The sequence below is a fragment of the Mobula birostris genome, chromosome 8, assembly GCF_030028105.1.
Source record: "Mobula birostris isolate sMobBir1 chromosome 8, sMobBir1.hap1, whole genome shotgun sequence".
NCBI classification, from domain to species: domain Eukaryota; kingdom Metazoa; phylum Chordata; class Chondrichthyes; order Myliobatiformes; family Myliobatidae; genus Mobula; species Mobula birostris.
Window position 1 is genome coordinate 31380528 of NC_092377.1, and position 17017 is coordinate 31397544.

The following is a 17017-nucleotide window of genomic DNA, read 5'->3' on the forward strand; positions in this document are numbered from 1 at the left end:
TCAAGCATGTTCAAGATTGAGTTCAAGAGCCATGAGGTAATGTTATAGCTATACAAGACCTTAGTTAGATCCCACTTGGAGTTCAGTTCTGGTGACCTCATTACAGGAAAGATGTGGATACTATAGAGAGAGTGCAGAGGAGATTTACAAGGATGTTGCCTGAATTGGAGAGTATGCCTTATGAGAATAGTTTGAGTGAACTTGGCCTTTTCTCCTTGGAGTGAAGGAGGATGAGAGGTGACCCGATAGAGGTGTATATGATGATGAGAGGCATTGATCGTGTGGATAGTCAGAGGCTTTTCCCCCAGGGCTGAAATGGCTAACACAAGGGGGCACAGTTTTAAGTTGCTTGGAAGTACGTACAAGGGGGATGTCAGAGCTAAGTTTTTCACACAGAGGGTGGAAGGTGCGTGGTATGCACGGCCAGTGAAGGTGGTAGAGGCAGATACAGATACAATAGGGTCTTTTAAGATACTCTTAGATAGGTACATGGAGCTTAGAAAAATAGATGGCTATGTGGTAGGGAAATTCTAGGCAGTTTCTAGAGTAGGTTACATGGTCGGCACAACATTGTGGGCTGAAGGGCCTGTAATGTGCTGTAGATTTCTGTTTCTAATTGAATAACTGAGTTGTAACAAATAAGTGCCAGGCGGGGTCTGAATGCACTTTATTTTAATCCTAACACTTAGCTCTTTCAACTTTTCATTCTCTCTAGATCCCCTGTCCTCTGGTATTTTTGGCAAGTTTATTATCTTTTTCTCCGAAGATTGTAGTCATTTAATTCCTCTTCCTTATCAGAATACTTCTAGCTATCTTATTTGAAGTACAGTTATTATTTATCAGATAGCCCAATCTCTACCCATCTCAGCTTCTGCAGGTAAAATCCACCTTTGGCTATTCCAGAGCTCTGCTGGTCACTGCTCAGAATCAGATCTATTGTTACTTACATGACATTAAGTTGTTTAGTTGCAGCAACACAGCGCAAAAACAAAAATCTATAACTTATAAAAATGAATAGTTTCAAAAAGTAAAAACAAGATCGTAAGTGTTCACTGTGTACATACATCTATTGATGCTTCTGGACACATCTTCAGTGATGTTCATAAACTGTTCAAAAATATGATGGTAGAGGGGAAGAAACTTTTCCTAAATATGTGCATGGGTCTTCAGGGTCTATACCACACTACCACTAATAAAGAAGAGGGCATGTCCTAGATGATTTGGGCTTTTAATGATGGATGCTCTCTTCTTGAGGAACCACCTCTTGAATATGTTGTCAGTGGTGGGGAGGGTGCCAATGATAGAGCTGATTGAGTCTAGAACCTTCTGCAGCTCCTTGGATCCTGTGCATGGGAGACTCCATACCAGTCAGAATGCTCCCACCATAAGTCTCTGGAAACTTGTAAGTCTTCTGTGACAAACCACATCTCCTCAGACTCATAAAGTGCTGCATCCATGGTCTGCAAGCTTCAGTTAATCTGAAACTTGTATAATTCATTCTAGATTACCTCATATCTGTAACCATTCACTGATGTTCACACGAGGAATTCTGCAGATGCTGGAAATTCAAGCAACACACATCAAAGTTGCTGGTGAACGCAGCAGGCCAGGCAGCATCTCTAGGAAGAGGTACAGTCGACGTTTTGGGCCGAGACTCTTCGTCAGGATGAAGATCTAGAGATGCTGCCTGGCCTGCTGCATTCACCAGCAACTTTGATGCGTGTTCACTGATGTTCATTAAGCTGGGATATCCCACAGCTTGCCTACTACAGTCTCAAGCTCACAGCTCTGCTCACTGTATTTCTGGATATAGAGGGGGCAACCATGATGATATCCCAAGATGAATTTACTAATTTCTTTCCTCAGTTAAGAACTCCTTCCAGATGTAAGGCCATTGTTCCAGCAGCAATTCTCCATGGTGTAAAGCCGACAGGATGGACTTTCTTCAGATGCACAGTTCAGTGGTGGATCAGTCAGAGAGGTGAGTATCCAAGCGTCAGGACATTTTTCAACTGCACAAGACTTCCTGAGGCATAGTACTTGCATGCATGGCTGTGTGATTCTTGTCCAATGATTTTGAATTAACTAAAATCTCAGTTTTATAATTCTAGTTCATTTAAATTCCACTAAACCTTCATTTTCATTAAGGGTCAACTTCTACCCTCCTCAGCTCCTTCCTGCCGAAGGGTTTCGGCCTGAAAACGTCAACTGTGCTTTTTTCCATAGATGCTGCCTTGCCTGCCCAGTTCTTCCAGCATTTTGTGTGTTGCTAAGATTTCCTGGATTTGTTCTGGACACTCAAAGCTGCTGCGCAGGTTGGCTCTGTGATTAAGGTGGAATATGGTGCATTGGCCATCATCAACAATGGGATTGAGTTTAAGAGCTGAGAGGTAATGTTACAGCTATATAGGACCCTGGTCAGACCCCAGTTAGAGTACTGTGCTCAGTTCTAGTCACCTCATTACAGGAAGGATGTGGAAACTATAGAAAGAGTGCAGAGGAGATTTATAAGGATGTTGCCTGGATTGGGGAGCATGCCTTATGAGAATAGGTTGAGTGAACTTGGCCTTTCCTCCTTGGAGCAGCTGAGGACGAGAGATGACATGATAGAGGTGTATAAGATAATGAGACATTGATTGGATAGTCAGAGGCTTTTTCCCAGGGCTGAAATGGCTAACACGAGAAGTCACCGTTTTAAGGTGCTTGGAAGTAAATACAGGGGAGATGTCAGAGGTAAGTTTTTTTTATGCAGAGTGGTGAGTGCATGGAATGGGCTGACGGCAACGGTGCTGGAGGCGGCTATGATAGGGTCTTTTAAGAGACTCCTGGATAGGTACATGGAGCTTAGAAAAATAGAGGGCTATGGGTAACCCTAGGTAATTTCTAAAATACGCATGTGTTCAGCACAGCATTGTGGGCCAAAGGGCTTGCATTGAGCGGTAGGTTTTTTTCTATGTTTCACTACAACTAAGTGTATTCATATTTTATGTTGCTTTTTGTTTACAATTTGAACTTCCCTGATTAAACCTTAATATCTCCCCTTATGAATCTGCCTCTGAACAAGGACTCAATGATTTCACGTACAATTATTCAATTGACTTAGTTTCATTTGGATTATATTCCTGAAAGAATCTGAGACACAGATCCACATTAGAGGCAATATATAAATACAAATTGATTTTTTCTTTCAGAATTCCAAAATTAAGCATTTTTTTAAAAAAGTACATGACATTTTCCCCACTGCCAGGTGCAATTTGTTGTTACAAAAACTACAAAAAATAAGCAGCAGTGGATTTTTAATCATTTTATTGTAAATGTCATCTTTTTGAAAAAAAAATCACAACAAAATTAACTGCAATGTGACTCACATTGCAATATACAGAATAAATGAAGTAGAGAAAGCATGAAAGCCCTCCAAGCGGACTTGTGTCTTCTGTGTGGATAGTGCACCTCTCAAACTCTGTTAAAATGATTAACACAGCCATTGACAAGAACAATTCTTTTGTCTTCAGGTACAATTTTGCACAGTAGCTTGTGCTCAATGTGAAGGAATACTTCTGCTTAGTTTCCCTTGACTGTCCATATTACTTGCCAGGGATCCCATTCGTAAATTCATTCACTCTGAAGTTTACTTTAAAGCCGTCACCTTAGATCTTGCAACTATTTCATTGATGAAACTGTTATTCTGTGCCAGCACCTCGGACTTCAACATCATCAGCTTCTGCTTTACCTGTTTTTCAGACAGGTCACAAATGGGCAATGCTTTGATGCTTGATAGAAAATCAGCAATGATTCTTTCACCATCCTACAGAAATGCAAGGGGAAATATTACTCCATGGCTACAGTAAACATCTCATCATTTTCATGCTGTCTCAGAGCTTCAGTAATGACCAGAGACTAAATGCTCCAAGTAAATTATTTTACACGGAAAATGTTCTGATACCTAGCAGAAATGCCACTTGACGTTCTTAAACTGTAGACACAGGCACACCTTAATATTATACCCATTATCATAGAGGACCCTTCAGATTTTAAAAAGGGAGAAAAGGTGGAGCCTGAAGTCCACATTAGCATGATTTTCCAAGAAGATAAAACATAAGATTTTATGATATTCAGTAAGTCAGGCAGCATGTATGAAGACAGAGTGAACATTTTGGGTCAAAGCCCTCTATCCGAACTGTTGTATGATCTCGGATGAAATGTTAGAACAGTTTTCCCTTCATACATGAAGGCTGAGTGTCTAATGCTGAGTCTATTGTGCGGGGCCTATCAGCGGTGACAACTGAGCCCGACAAACTAAATAAAAATACAGAAGGGATAAGTGGAGCGACATTGTCGGGAGTAGGCCAGTGGCGAGAGCAGAAGCAACAGGCTTTGGCTCATTCAGGCTTCAGCAAGGTAAGTGGGTAGGTGGCTTTCGATTTTGGTTTTCTTTGCATTTTTTTGAGGAATAGAGAGTATGTCAGTAGCGTTAGTATTTTGCTCTGGATGTTAGATGTGGGCCACACCTGCACCAGGTGCACCGAGATGCAGCTCCTAAGAGACTGTATTAGGGATCTTGAGCTGTGGTTCGATGACCTACAATTTATTAGGGAGAGGGAACAGGAGATAGAGAGTTAGTCACCCTGAGGCTGCAGGAATTAGGTTAACAACAGGAATTCTGCAGATGTTGGAAATTCAAGCAACACACATAAAAGTTGCTGGTGAACGCAGTAGGCCAGGCAGCATCTCTAGGAAGAGGTGCAGTCGATGTTTCGGGTCGAGACCCTTTGTCAGGATTAACTGAAGGAAGAGTGAGTAAGGGATTTGAAAGTGGGAGGGGGAGGGGGAGATCCAAAATGATAGGAGAAGACAGGAGGGGGAGGGATAGAGCCAAGAGCTGGACAGGTGATTGGCAAAAGGGATACGAGAGGATCATGGAACAGGAGGTCTGGGAAGAAAGACGGGGGGGTGGGGGGGAGAACCCAGAGGATGGGCAAGGGGTATATTCAGAGGGACAGAGGGAGAAAAAGGAGAGTGAGAGAAAGAATGTGCGTATAAAAATAAGTAACAGATAGGGTACGAGGGGGAGGTGGGGCATTAGCAGAAGTTAGAAAAGTCGATGTTCATACCATCAGGTTGGAGGCTACCCAGACGGAATATAAGGTGTTGTTCCTCCAACCTGAGCGTGGCTTCATCTTTACAGTAGAGGAGGCCATGGATAGACATGTCAGAATGGGAATGGGATGTGGAATTAAAATGTGTGGCCACTGGGAGATCCTGCTTTCTCTGGCGGACAGAGCGTAGGTGTTCAGCAAAGCGGTCTCCCAGCCTGCGTCGGGTCTCGCCAATATATAAAAGGCCACATCGGGAGCACCGGACGCAGTATATCACCCCAGCCGACTCACAGGTGAAGTGTTGCCTCACCTGGAAGGACTGTTTGGGGCCCGGAATGGCGGTAAGGGAGGAAGTGTAAGGGCATGTGTAGCACTTGTTCCGCTTACAGGGATAAGTGCCAGGAGGGAGATCAGTAGGGAGGGATGGGGGGGGACTAATGGACAAGGGAGTCGTGTAGGGAGCGATCCCTGCGGAATGCACCTATGCTCTGTCCACCAGAGAAAGCAGGATCTCCCAGTGGCCACACATTTTAATTCCACATCCCATTCCCATTCTGACATGTCTATCCACGGCCTCCTCTACTGTAAAGATGAAGCCACACTCAGGTTGGAGGAACAACACCTTATATTCCGTCTGGGTAGCCTCCAACCTGATGGTATGAACATCGACTTTTCTAACTTCCGCTAATGCCCCACCTCCCCCTCGTACCCTATCTGTTACTTATTTTTATACACATTCTTTCTCTCACTCTCCTTTTTCTCCCTCTGTCCCTCTGAATATACCCCTTGCCCATCCTCTGGGTCCCCCCCCCCCTTGTCTTTCTTCCCGGACCTCCTGTCCTATGATCCTCTCGTATCCCTTTTGCCAATCACCTGTCCAGCTCTTGGCTCCATCCCTCCCCCTCCTGTCTTCTCCTATCATTTTGGATCTCCCCCTCCAACTTTCAAATCCCTTACTCACTCTTCCTTCAGTTAGTCCTGATGAAGGGTCTCGGCCTGAAACGTCAACTGCACCTCTTCCTAGGAATTAGGTTAAGTGGATGACTGTCAGGGAAGCGAAGGGAAGAGCTCAGATAGTAGAGAGCACCCCTGTGGTCATCCCCCTCAGTAATCGTTAGCTCTTTTTGGATGCTTTTGAGGGGGGCGACTTGACAGAAGACGACCATGGTGATTGGGTCTCTGGCACTGAGCCTGGTTCCGTGGTGCAGAAGGGAAAGAGGAAGATGAGGAATGTAGTAGTCAAAGGGGATTCCATAGTGAGGGGAACAGACAGGAGGTTCTGTCAGCCTGATAGAGATACCAGCATGGTGTGCTGCCTCCCAGGTGCCAGGGTACGTGCAGAGGGTGAAGGGAGAGGGTGAGCAGCCAGAAGTCTTGGTACACGTTGGTACCAATGACATAGACAGAAAAAAGGAGGAGATCCTTAAGAGGGAGTTGGGTAGGAAGCTGAAAAGCAGGATCTCTAGGGTAGTAATCTCAGGATTGCTGCCTGTGCCACATGCTAATGAGCACAAGAATGGCATGATCAGGCATATTAATGTGTGGCTGAGACTAGTGTAGGGGGCAGGGCTTCAGATTCTTGGATCATTGGGGCCTCTTCTGGGAGAGATACGACCTGTACAAAAAGGACGGGTTACACCTGAACCTAAAGGGGTCCAAGATCCTAACTCTTAGGGAGGGTTTAAACTAATCTGGCAGGGGGATGGGAACCGGAGTGATAGGGAGAGGAAGGGGAAAACAGAAATAAATCAAACAAAGTGTGCAACAGAGATTATAGAAAGAACAGGCAGGAGATGAGGCTTAATCACAGCCAGTGGCATCAGTTACAGGGCAATAGAGGTGTGAAGCAGTTTAAACAGAAATCAACAAATACTGGACTGAAAGTGTTATATTTAAATGCACACAGCATAAGGAATAAAATGGAAGATCTTGAAATTCAGTTACAGATTGGCAAATATGATGATGTGGCCATCTTTGAAACTTGGCTAAAGTATGGTGGCCATTGGGAGTTGAAAGTCCAATGGCTGGAATATAGGTGGTAAGTCACTTATAAGTGGCTAATACAGTCAATTTCATTTCTCTGCAACAAAACAATCTCATCGAGGTGTGATGGGAGACAGTGATACTCGAAGGGGGGTTCCTTATGTCCAGTCTATTCCGCAATTTAGTTTTCATTGCACTCATTGCAGAAAACCCCGCTTCGCAGAGATATGTTGTTGGAAATGGAAGCAACGTATTCAGTGCTTTCATGGCTATCTCAGGATATTCAGCCTTAACATTTCTTCTGGCATTCTGGATCAAAGTCATGTCAAACATGCCCACCGTCATTTGCAAGCTCAAGGAGTTGATCTTCTTCTCGCGCTGACATGGATGATTCACCGGGGACATTCACAAGTGGGTCACGGACCCATTCCTTTGCACATCTTGGGTCATTTGCGGTTGGGAAGTAACGCTCGAATTCTGCCGACAGCGAGGATAGGTGATTGCGCACCAGCTGTGAGAAGGACAGTGCAGCGTCAGTCTCTCCCAAAATCCCAGCTAATGTTGGGAACATGTCAAATATGCCTCTGTCCACTCGCCGTCCCCTCAGTTCCAGTTTGGCTTTGAAAGCAGACACTTTATCTGCCAACGTGAAGACAGTTGTCATTCTCCCCTGAAGTGACAAATTGAGTTCATTAAGCAGGTTGAAGATGTCACACAGATAAGCGAGTTTTGCTATCCACTCCCCGTCACTGAAGAGTGCTGCCAGTGGTGACTTTATTCCTGAAAGAAATCTCTGTACCTGCTCTCTTAACTCAAAAACCCTGGCCAGGACTCTCCCCCTTGATAGCCACGTGATTTCAGTGCGTAAGAGAAGGCGTTTGTGCTCTGCATTCATTTCCTCGCAAAACTGCTCAAACAGACGTGAGTTAAGGGCTTTTGCTTTGATGTGATTGTTAACTTCAACAAAGTCACTCAATACGCTGTTAAGATCAGGTGACATTTTTCCGCTAGCCAGTATTTCCCTGCGTATGACACAGTGGGTAGACTGGCCTTCAGGAGCAACCTCTTTGACTCGGGTAGTGAAACCAGACAGCTGTCCAGTCATAGCTGCAGCCCCATCTGGACCCGTCCAGTTTGCCTGACATGTAGTCATTCAAAGACTTGAATAGTTCTGCCCCAGTTGTGTTAGTTGGCAGTGGCAATGCACACAACATAGCCACGTCCACATCGTCTTGAAATATATATCGCACATAAACCAGCAGTATTGCCTTGTTGTCGACACCGGTAGACTCGTCAAACTGGATAGCATACCATGGTGACTCATTAAGCCGTTCCAAGAGCTGTGTTTCGATGTCCTCCGCTATGTCATCGATTCTCCTTGAAAATGTGAACTCCTTGAAAGAGAAACCTGTGCCATCTTATTAGCTGCAGCTTCTCTCAACAGTTCATGGTACATGTCCTTAGCAGCAGGCAGAATCAATTCACTAACAGTGAAAGGCTTCTTAGCTTTAGCAATACGGCTAGCCACTAAGTACGACACACTCAGAGCAGCAGAATTTGTGGAGGTGGTGGCTCTCAGCACTTGTTTCTGTCCCGCTTGCTCACGTTTTTTCAGCTCAAAAAAACTCAGCAGGTTTGTCTTTAAGTGCAGGGTGCCGAAGCAGTTTTGAGGGCTTCATTGCCTCATTAGACAGCTTGTCTCCAGATATCACACACAGGGGGCTTGGAGCGTGCGAGTCACCGGTCGCAATAAAGCCATATATTATGTATGACTTGTCGTATTTTCTGTTGAAGGAAGCTTTCCTTTTTGCAGTCTTGGCCTCAGCTGTCTCTGCATTTTCATCATCGTTAAGCCTTTTATGTCCCCTACCACCTCTTCCAAAGAAACTCTCAAGCAACATTTGTTTTTTACTCAGAGTAGTTGTAGGTTAATGACGGACTGATGACCTCATGTGCGTTCAAGTTCAACAGTGGGCGTGACAGGGAATGAGGAAAGGTGCAGCTGACTCATATCGTTTCATATCGCCAAATCATATCGTTTCCTCACATGCTTTACAGCCCGGTGGTTGGGGACCACTGACTTAGGGAACAGTGATCACAATATGATTGAGTTCACATTCAAATTTTTTTTAGATTATGAGAACACTCAGTCCTCTTTTATTGTCATTTAGAAATGCATACATGCATTAAGAAATGATACAATGTTTCTCCGGAGTGATATCACAGAAAACAGGACAAACCAAAGACCAACACTGACAGAACTACATAATTATAACATATAGTTACAGCAGTGCAAAGCAATACCATAATTTGATGAAGAACAAACCATGGGCACGGTAAAAACAAGTCTCAGAGTTCCTGAGTCGACTGACTCCCTCGTCCCCGATAGCAGGCGGCAAAAGGGAGAAACTCCCTGCCATAAACCTCCAGGCACCGTCAACTTGCTGATGCCTTGGAAGCAGCCGACCACAGCCAATACTGAGTCCATCCGTCCGAAAACTTCGAGCTCCGACCAGCCCCTCCGCTACAGCCTCTTGAGCGCCATCCTCTGCCAAGCGCCTTCGACCTAACCCTGGCCACTGAAACAAGCAAAGCTGAGGATTTGGGGCCTTCTGTTCCGGAGATTCCGGTTACCACACAGTAGCAGCGGCAGTGAAGCGGGCATTTCAGAAGTTTTCCAGATGTTCCTCCATACTCTGACATCCGTCTCCATCAAAACAGAATCGTGCACGGTCCCCTACTTGACAGATAACAGATATTCATCACCGGAGAGGCCGCGCGCACTGCCGTTGCGCTGCCATCTTCTCCTCCTTGAGAGGGAAAATATAAAATCCAATGTGTCAGTATTTCAGTGGAATAAAGGAAATTACAATGGCATGAGGGGGGAACTGGCCAAGGTTGAGTAGAAAGGGACATTTGCAGGAAGTGCAGCGGTGCAGCAATGGCTGGAGTTTCTGCGAAAAATAAGGGAAGACAGATATATTCCAAATAAGAAATTTTCAAAGGGAAGAAGGACACTACTGTGGCTGACAAGTCAGAGCCAAAGTAAAAGCAAAAGAGAGGGCATACAAGGAAGCTAGAACTAGTGGGAAGCTTTTAAAAACTTGCAGAAGGAAACTAAGAAGGCCATTAGGAAGGAAAAGATGAATTATGAGAAGAAGCTGGCGACTAATATCAAAGAAGATACTAAAAGCTTTTCTTAACTATATGTAAAGGGTAAAAGAGAGTTGAGGGTAGATATAGGATCAATACAAAATGACGCTGGACATATTGTAATGAGAGATGCAGAGATGGCAGAGGAACTGAACACGTATTTTTCATCAGTCTTCACAGTGGAAGACGTCTGCAGTATACCAGACATTTTACAGTGTCAGGGAAGTGATGTTTGTGCAGTGAAAATTATGACTGAGAAGGTGCTCAGGAAGCTTAATGGTCTGAGGGTGGATAAATCTCCTGGACCTGATGGAATGCATCCTTGGGTTCTCAAGGAAGTAGCTGGAGAGATTACGGAGGCATTAATGATGCTCTTTCAAGAATCTATAGATCCTGGCATTGTACCAAGTGACTGGAAAATTGCAAATGTTACTCCGCTATTTAAAAAGGGTGGGAGGCAGCAGAAAGGAAGCTACAGACCTGTTAGCCTGACATCAATGGTTGGAAAGTTGTTAGAATCTATTGTTAGGGATGATATTAAGGAGTACCTGGAGGCACATGACAAGATAGGCTAAAGCCAGCATAGTTTCCTGAAAGGAAAATCCTGTCTGACAAACCTACTGCAATTATTTGAGGAAATTACAAGCAGGGTAGACAAAGGAGATGCAGTAGACATGGTGTCCTTGGATTTTCAGAAGGCCTTTGACAAGGTGCCGCACGAGGCTGCTTAGCAAGATAAGAGCCCGTGGAATTACAGGGGAGTTACTAGCATGGGTGGAGCATTGGCTTGTCAGCAGAACACAGGGAGTGGGAATAAAAGGATCCTATTCTGGCTGGCTACCGGTTACTAGTTGAGTTCCACAGGGGTCGGTGGTGGGACCGCTGCTTTTTACGACGCATGTCAATAATTTGGACTAAAGGGGTTAATGGATTTGTGGCTAAATTTGCTAATGATACAAAGATAGGTGGAGGAGTGGGTAGTGTTGAGGAAACAGAGCCTGCAGAGAGACTTAGATAGCTCAGAGGAAGGGGCAAAGCAGTGGCAAATGAAATACAATGTTGGAAAGTGTATGGTCATGCACTTTGGTGGAAGAAATAAACAGGCAGACTATTATTTAGGTGGGGAGAGAATTCAAAATGCAGAGATGCAAAGGGACTTGGGAGTCCTCGTACAGGATACCCTGAAGGTTAACCTCCAGGCTGAGTCAGTTGTGAAGACAACGAACGCAATGTTGGCATTCATTTCGAGAGGTATAGAATATAAGAGCAGGGATGTGATGTTGAGGCTCTCTAAGGCACTCGTGAGACCACACTTGGAGGACTGTGTGCAGTTTTGGGCTCCTTATTTTAGAAGGGATATACTGACATTGGAGGGGGTTCAGAGAAGATTCCAGAAATGAAAGGGTTACTGCATAAGAAACGTCTGGCAGCTCTTGGGCTGTATTCCCTGGAGTTCAGGAGAATTGTTGGGGGTTGGGGGGGGATCTCATAGAAACATTCCAAATGTTAAAAGGCCTGAACAGATTAGATATGGCAAAGTTAATTCCAATGGTAGGGAAGTCTAGGACAAGAGGGCATGACTTCAGGACTGAAGGACGTCCATTTAGAACTGAGATGCAGAGCAATTACTTTAGTCAGAGGGTGGCAAGTCTGTGGAATTTGTTGGCACAAGCAACTATGGAGGCCAAGTCATTGCGTGTATTTAAGGCAGAGATAGGTAGGTTCTCGATTAGCCAGGGCATCAAAGGGTATGGGGTGAAGGCTTAAGTCAGTGCTCCCCAGAATGTGGGCAATGCAACGAGAGGGGAGAACGCATTGGACCTTGTTTACACAAACATTTCTGGCGCGTACTGGGCGGAGCCCCACCCTCACCTCGGTTACTCAGACCACATCTCTGTTATACTAATCCCAGCATACAGACCGCTTGTCAGGCGCTCCAGACCAGTTCAGAAGCAGGTGAAAACCTGGCCAGCAGGAACCATCTCTGCTCTTCAAGACTGCTTTGAGCACACTGACTGGCACATGTTCAGGGAGGCTGCAACCGATGGCAACTCCACCAACTTAGAGAAGTACATGGCAACAGTGACTAGCTACATCAGCAAGTGCATCGATGACATCACTGTGGCCAAGATCATCACCAACCAGAAGCCATGGATGATCGCGGAGGTGTGTGCGCTGCTGAGGACCCGTGACTCTACCTTCAGAGCAGGCAACAAGGCAGCCCTAACAACAGCGAGAGCCAAACTGTCCCAGCCACCAGAGAGGCAAAGCGTACACACGCCCAGCGAATCCACAGCCATTTCTGGGACAGCAGCGACACGCGGTGCATGTGGAAGGGCATTCACATCACCACCGACTACAAGACAACACCACCTGCCTGTGCTAGTGATGCCTCCCTCTCAGATGTGTTGAACAACTTTTACGCTTGTTTTGAGGCAGAAGATGACGTGGCGGCGAGGAAGACCACACTTCCTTCAAATGACCAGGTGCTGTGTCTCACTGTTGCCGATGTGAGGAGAACCCTGTGCAGGGTCAACCCACGGAAGGCTACTGGACCAGACAATATTCCTGGCAGAGTGCTTAGAGGATGTGCAGACCAGCTAGCACAGATTCTCAATGACACCTTAACATCTCCCTGAGCAGCGCTGTCGTTCCTACGTGCTTCAAGGCTGCCACCATCGTCCCCATGCCGAAGAAGTCTTCAGTGTCCTGCCTCAATGACTACCGTCCTGTTGCACACACATCCATTATCACAAAATGTTTTGAGAGGCTCATCAAGAGGCACATCAAGACCCTGCTGTCTCCCTCACTGGACCACCCTGCAGTTCACGTACCGTCCCAACCGTTCAACAGATGACGCCATTGCCATCACCCTCCACCTGGCCCTAACCCACCTGGACAAGAAAGGCATGTACGTTCAAATGTTGTTCATAGACTTCAGTTCAGCATTCAACACAATCATTCCTCAGAAACTGATTGGAAAGCTGAGCCTACTGGGCTTGAACACCTCCCCCTGCAACTGGATCCTAGACTTCCTGACTAGGAGACCTCAGTCAGTCCGGATTGGAAGCAGCATCTCCAATACCATCACACTGAGCACGGGCCCCCCCCCCAGGGCTGTGTGCTCAGTCCACTTCTGTTCACTCTGCTGACCAACGACAGTGCTGCGACACACAGCTCGAACCACATCAAGTTCGCCGATGACATGACTGTGGTGGGTCTCATCAGCAAGAACGATGAGTCAGCATACAGAGAGGAGGTGCAGCGGCTAATGGACTGGTGCAGAGCCAACAACCTGTCTGTGAACACGAACAAAAGAGATGGTTGTTAACATCAGGAGGATACGGAACGACCACTCTCCACTGAACATCGATGACTCCTCCGTAGAGATCGTTAACAGCACCAAATTTCTTGGTGTTCACCTGGCGGAGAATCTCACCTGGTCCCTCAACACTAGCTCCATAGCAAAGAAAGCCCAGCAGCGTCTCTACTTTCTGCGAAGGCTGAGAAAAGTCCATCTCCCACCCTCCATCCTCACCACATTCTACAGGGGTTGTATTGAGAGCATCCTGAGCAGCTGCATCACTGCCTGGTTTGGAAATTGTGCCATCTCGGATAGCAAGACCCTGCAGCGGATAGTGAGGTCAGCTGAGAAGATCATTGGGGTCTCTCTTCCCGCCATTACAGACTTTTAAACCACACGCTGCACCCGTAAAGCAAACAGCATTATGAAGGACCCCACACACCCCTCATACAAACTCTTCTCCCTCCTGCCATCTGGCAAAAGGCACCGAAGCATTCAGGCTCTCACGACCAGACTATGTAACAGTTTCTTCCCCCAAGCCATCAGACTCCTCAATACCCAGAGCCTGGACTGATACCAACCTACTGCCCTCTACTGTGCCTATTGCCTTGTTTATTATTTATTGTAATACCTGCACTGTTTTGTGTACTTTATGCTGTCCTGGGTAGGTCTGTAGTCTAGCGTAGCTTTTGTGTTGTTTTACGTAGTTCAGTGTAGTTTTTGTATTGTTTCATGTAGCACCATGGTCCTGAAAAACGTTGTCTCGTTTTTACTGTGACTGTACCAGCAGTTATGGTCGAAATGGCAATAAAAAGTGACCTGACTTGAGTAGGGATGACTGAAAGAATTGGATCAGCCCATGATTGAATGGCGGAGCAGACTCAATGGGCCGAATGGCCTACTTCTGCTTCCCTATCTTTTGGTCTTATGGTTTAAAGCATCTTGTGTTGACTTTCACATTTGAAGATAAAGTTGTTATAAACTGGCATACAAAACATTTCTCCTACTTTTCAATTTCTAATTGAAAGTATTTTATTTGTTGTCAGTTTGCTTATGAGTTGGACAGTTTTTGCTCTCTGCCTATAGACATCTCGCACTCTAATGATCCTATTAAATAACATCAAAAATATTCTGATGCCCTACAGTGTGAAATGGTTGTCCATTTTAAAATCCTAGAGGCAAAAGAAGGATAAGTCCATAAACAAAAATTATTCGCTTCTGGTTCGGTGATGCAAGATGAGTACACCTTATTCAAAATAATTTATGATCAAGAGGAAATATTTGCTGCAAATTAAGCAAATAATAATATAAATCTCTCTCCACTGATTTTGAAGCTTAGTTAAATTAGTACTCTAGAGAATGATGAAAAGAAAATAATCCAGGCTAATTAGCACACTGAATGAAATTACAATACAGTACTAACTACAACAGAGGTTCTCTTCAGGTCAGGTTTAATGTAAATTTCTGAGACAGCCTGTTCTGTTAGATCAAAACTAGTTGGACACAGTCACAAACCTGTTTTTCTTGACGAGATTTCTTGGCCAATGGTCCTTCCTCAGAATCTTCAGTCTTCCCTATATTCTGGAACTCCTCAAGCTCCAGGGCTTTGTCCTTGGCATTTTGAATAACATGTCTGGGAAACTGAGCAAGCTCAGCCACATGGATCCCAAAACTCTGATCACAAACACCTAAGAGCAAACAAAATTATAAAAAATTTTAAAAGCCTAAATTCCATCTGATTGTTGTGTGCTAAAGGCACTGTGGTGGGAAGTAATATCAATTGTGGGAGTTCAAGTATACTCTCCTTATTACCCACAAAGTAATATTGCAACTTTTGAAAGTGTTAGGATCGACAATATTAAAACCTGAGGAATCCCAGAATACTTTACAAAACTACCAAATCAAAATTGGTAGATAAACAGTAAATATGACTTTGATCACATCGAGAGTGTTGTCTGAAGCACAAGAGGCCCAGTGCATATTTGCATATGTGACAAGTTATCTGCTTGAGAGAAGTTATAAGAGTGCATGTGAACCGTATTTTCCATGTGAAGCAGTATTAACTACATCTGATTACTGAATTGCTTTTATTTGAGAAACACTCAATTGTAGTAAGAGATATCACGTTCATTGCTGTTATTATTGAGTTTAATCCTGGGTGAAAGTTATAAGAAAATGCTATACAGATAGAGACCTCTTCCTTAAGACAATCCACCACTGAAAACACACCCAAAACTAGAAGGATAATGATTCTTTGGTACATCATTCTGAGCAAGAGTTCCCAACCTTTTTTTATGCTATGGACCCCAGGTTGGGAACCTGATTTTACGATATTTTTGCAGAGACCTAGCAACAGATCACTGATGTACATAAGCAGCAATTCTTTCTCATAAACATTCTCTTGCAGTGAATGAATATTTATACATATATACACACACACATACATACACACACATAAAATCAATTTAATAGAGAATGGTATAAATACTGTTGATGCTTAATTGAGACCAAAAAAAATGGAGATACAGGCTGAAATAAGATTGCAAACATAATCCATTATTGGGATGCTAGCTACTGAGGCAGCAAACAGAAATTTGGGTAATTTTCTATCCATGAGGCAAATGATTCTCAGATAACCAAATGCTTCATTTTGGTTTTTTTGCTCAATGGAAAATCACCTGGCACATGTAAATCTTTCAAACCTAGCAACCTCGTATGCATATTTTACTGGCATAATTAATACTTAAATAAAATTATGAAAGGTGATCAAATGTTTAAAAACAATAATCTGTAGACTAAATCTTCTATCTTGTTGCCTCAGATCCAAGGGAGAGTATTGAGGTGTGGAGTTTCCCAAATCCTGCCATAATGTAAAGCCAACTAATAAGTAATAAGACCCTCTGTTGATAGTGGTACACCATGCAAGTTGCTTGCTCTTGTCTTCGCTGTACACCACAAAAGGTTTATGGTTAGCCACATCTGAAATGAAGTTTTTATGCAATACAAATATACAAGTTTCCTTCTGGCTTCTCAGTGATACATAACTGCAATAAGAGGGTCATTGGTTCTTTCTTGTTCACTAATGGTACAGGCAACTGAAGCTAAAACTGGGAAACAAAGACCCATTAAGATGGTACAGGATCCACTTTTTCATTTTTACTGTGTCACTTCTGAATGGTGACATCTAGTAATAAAGCTTCTTTATATTTTGGTCAAAGTAAACCCCTTAAGAACACAATTGTGTGTGAGCTACTCTGCATGTTGCTTTGAATTCCAGGTAGGCAATAAAAGAAATTCTAGAAAGCAGTTGCATATTTTATAAATACCTATCACAATTCACTATCTACATGCCTGCCTGTCACAATTCATGTGTCTTTGCTGATAATAATACAAGATAAACAAGATTAAAATGCAGGTTCAATCATTGCAGAGCAAAAGGAATGCTGATATTACAGTACAAGTTAGCTACAAATAATAGGAG

At 44.2% G+C, this 17017-nt stretch overlaps 2 protein-coding genes across 4 annotated transcripts in view; one reads left to right on the top strand and one right to left on the bottom strand.

The window, feature by feature from the left end:
- The window catches only part of LOC140201215 (potassium channel subfamily K member 12-like), a 146131-nt gene that overhangs the window by 112650 nt on the left and 16464 nt on the right, over positions 1–17017 (top strand). The window contains exon 4 of the mRNA XM_072264956.1: positions 1867–1981. The gene's annotated coding sequence lies outside the window, so the exon portion shown is untranslated. The remainder of the gene's footprint in view (positions 1–1866; positions 1982–17017) is intronic.
- msh2 (mutS homolog 2 (E. coli)) overlaps positions 3290–17017 on the bottom strand; it is a 74172-nt gene continuing 60444 nt past the window's right edge. For 2 of the 3 annotated variants that reach the window (XM_072264952.1, XM_072264954.1), the window contains 2 exons: positions 15052–15224; positions 3290–3805 (listed from right to left, as the gene is read on the bottom strand). In XM_072264952.1, the coding sequence (XP_072121053.1) occupies positions 3629–3805; positions 15052–15224 (350 nt within the window). In that variant the 3' untranslated portion in view covers positions 3290–3628. Of the gene's footprint in view, positions 3806–9314; positions 9890–15051; positions 15225–17017 lie in introns of those variants that run through there. The other variant, XM_072264953.1, reaches the window with a different exon arrangement.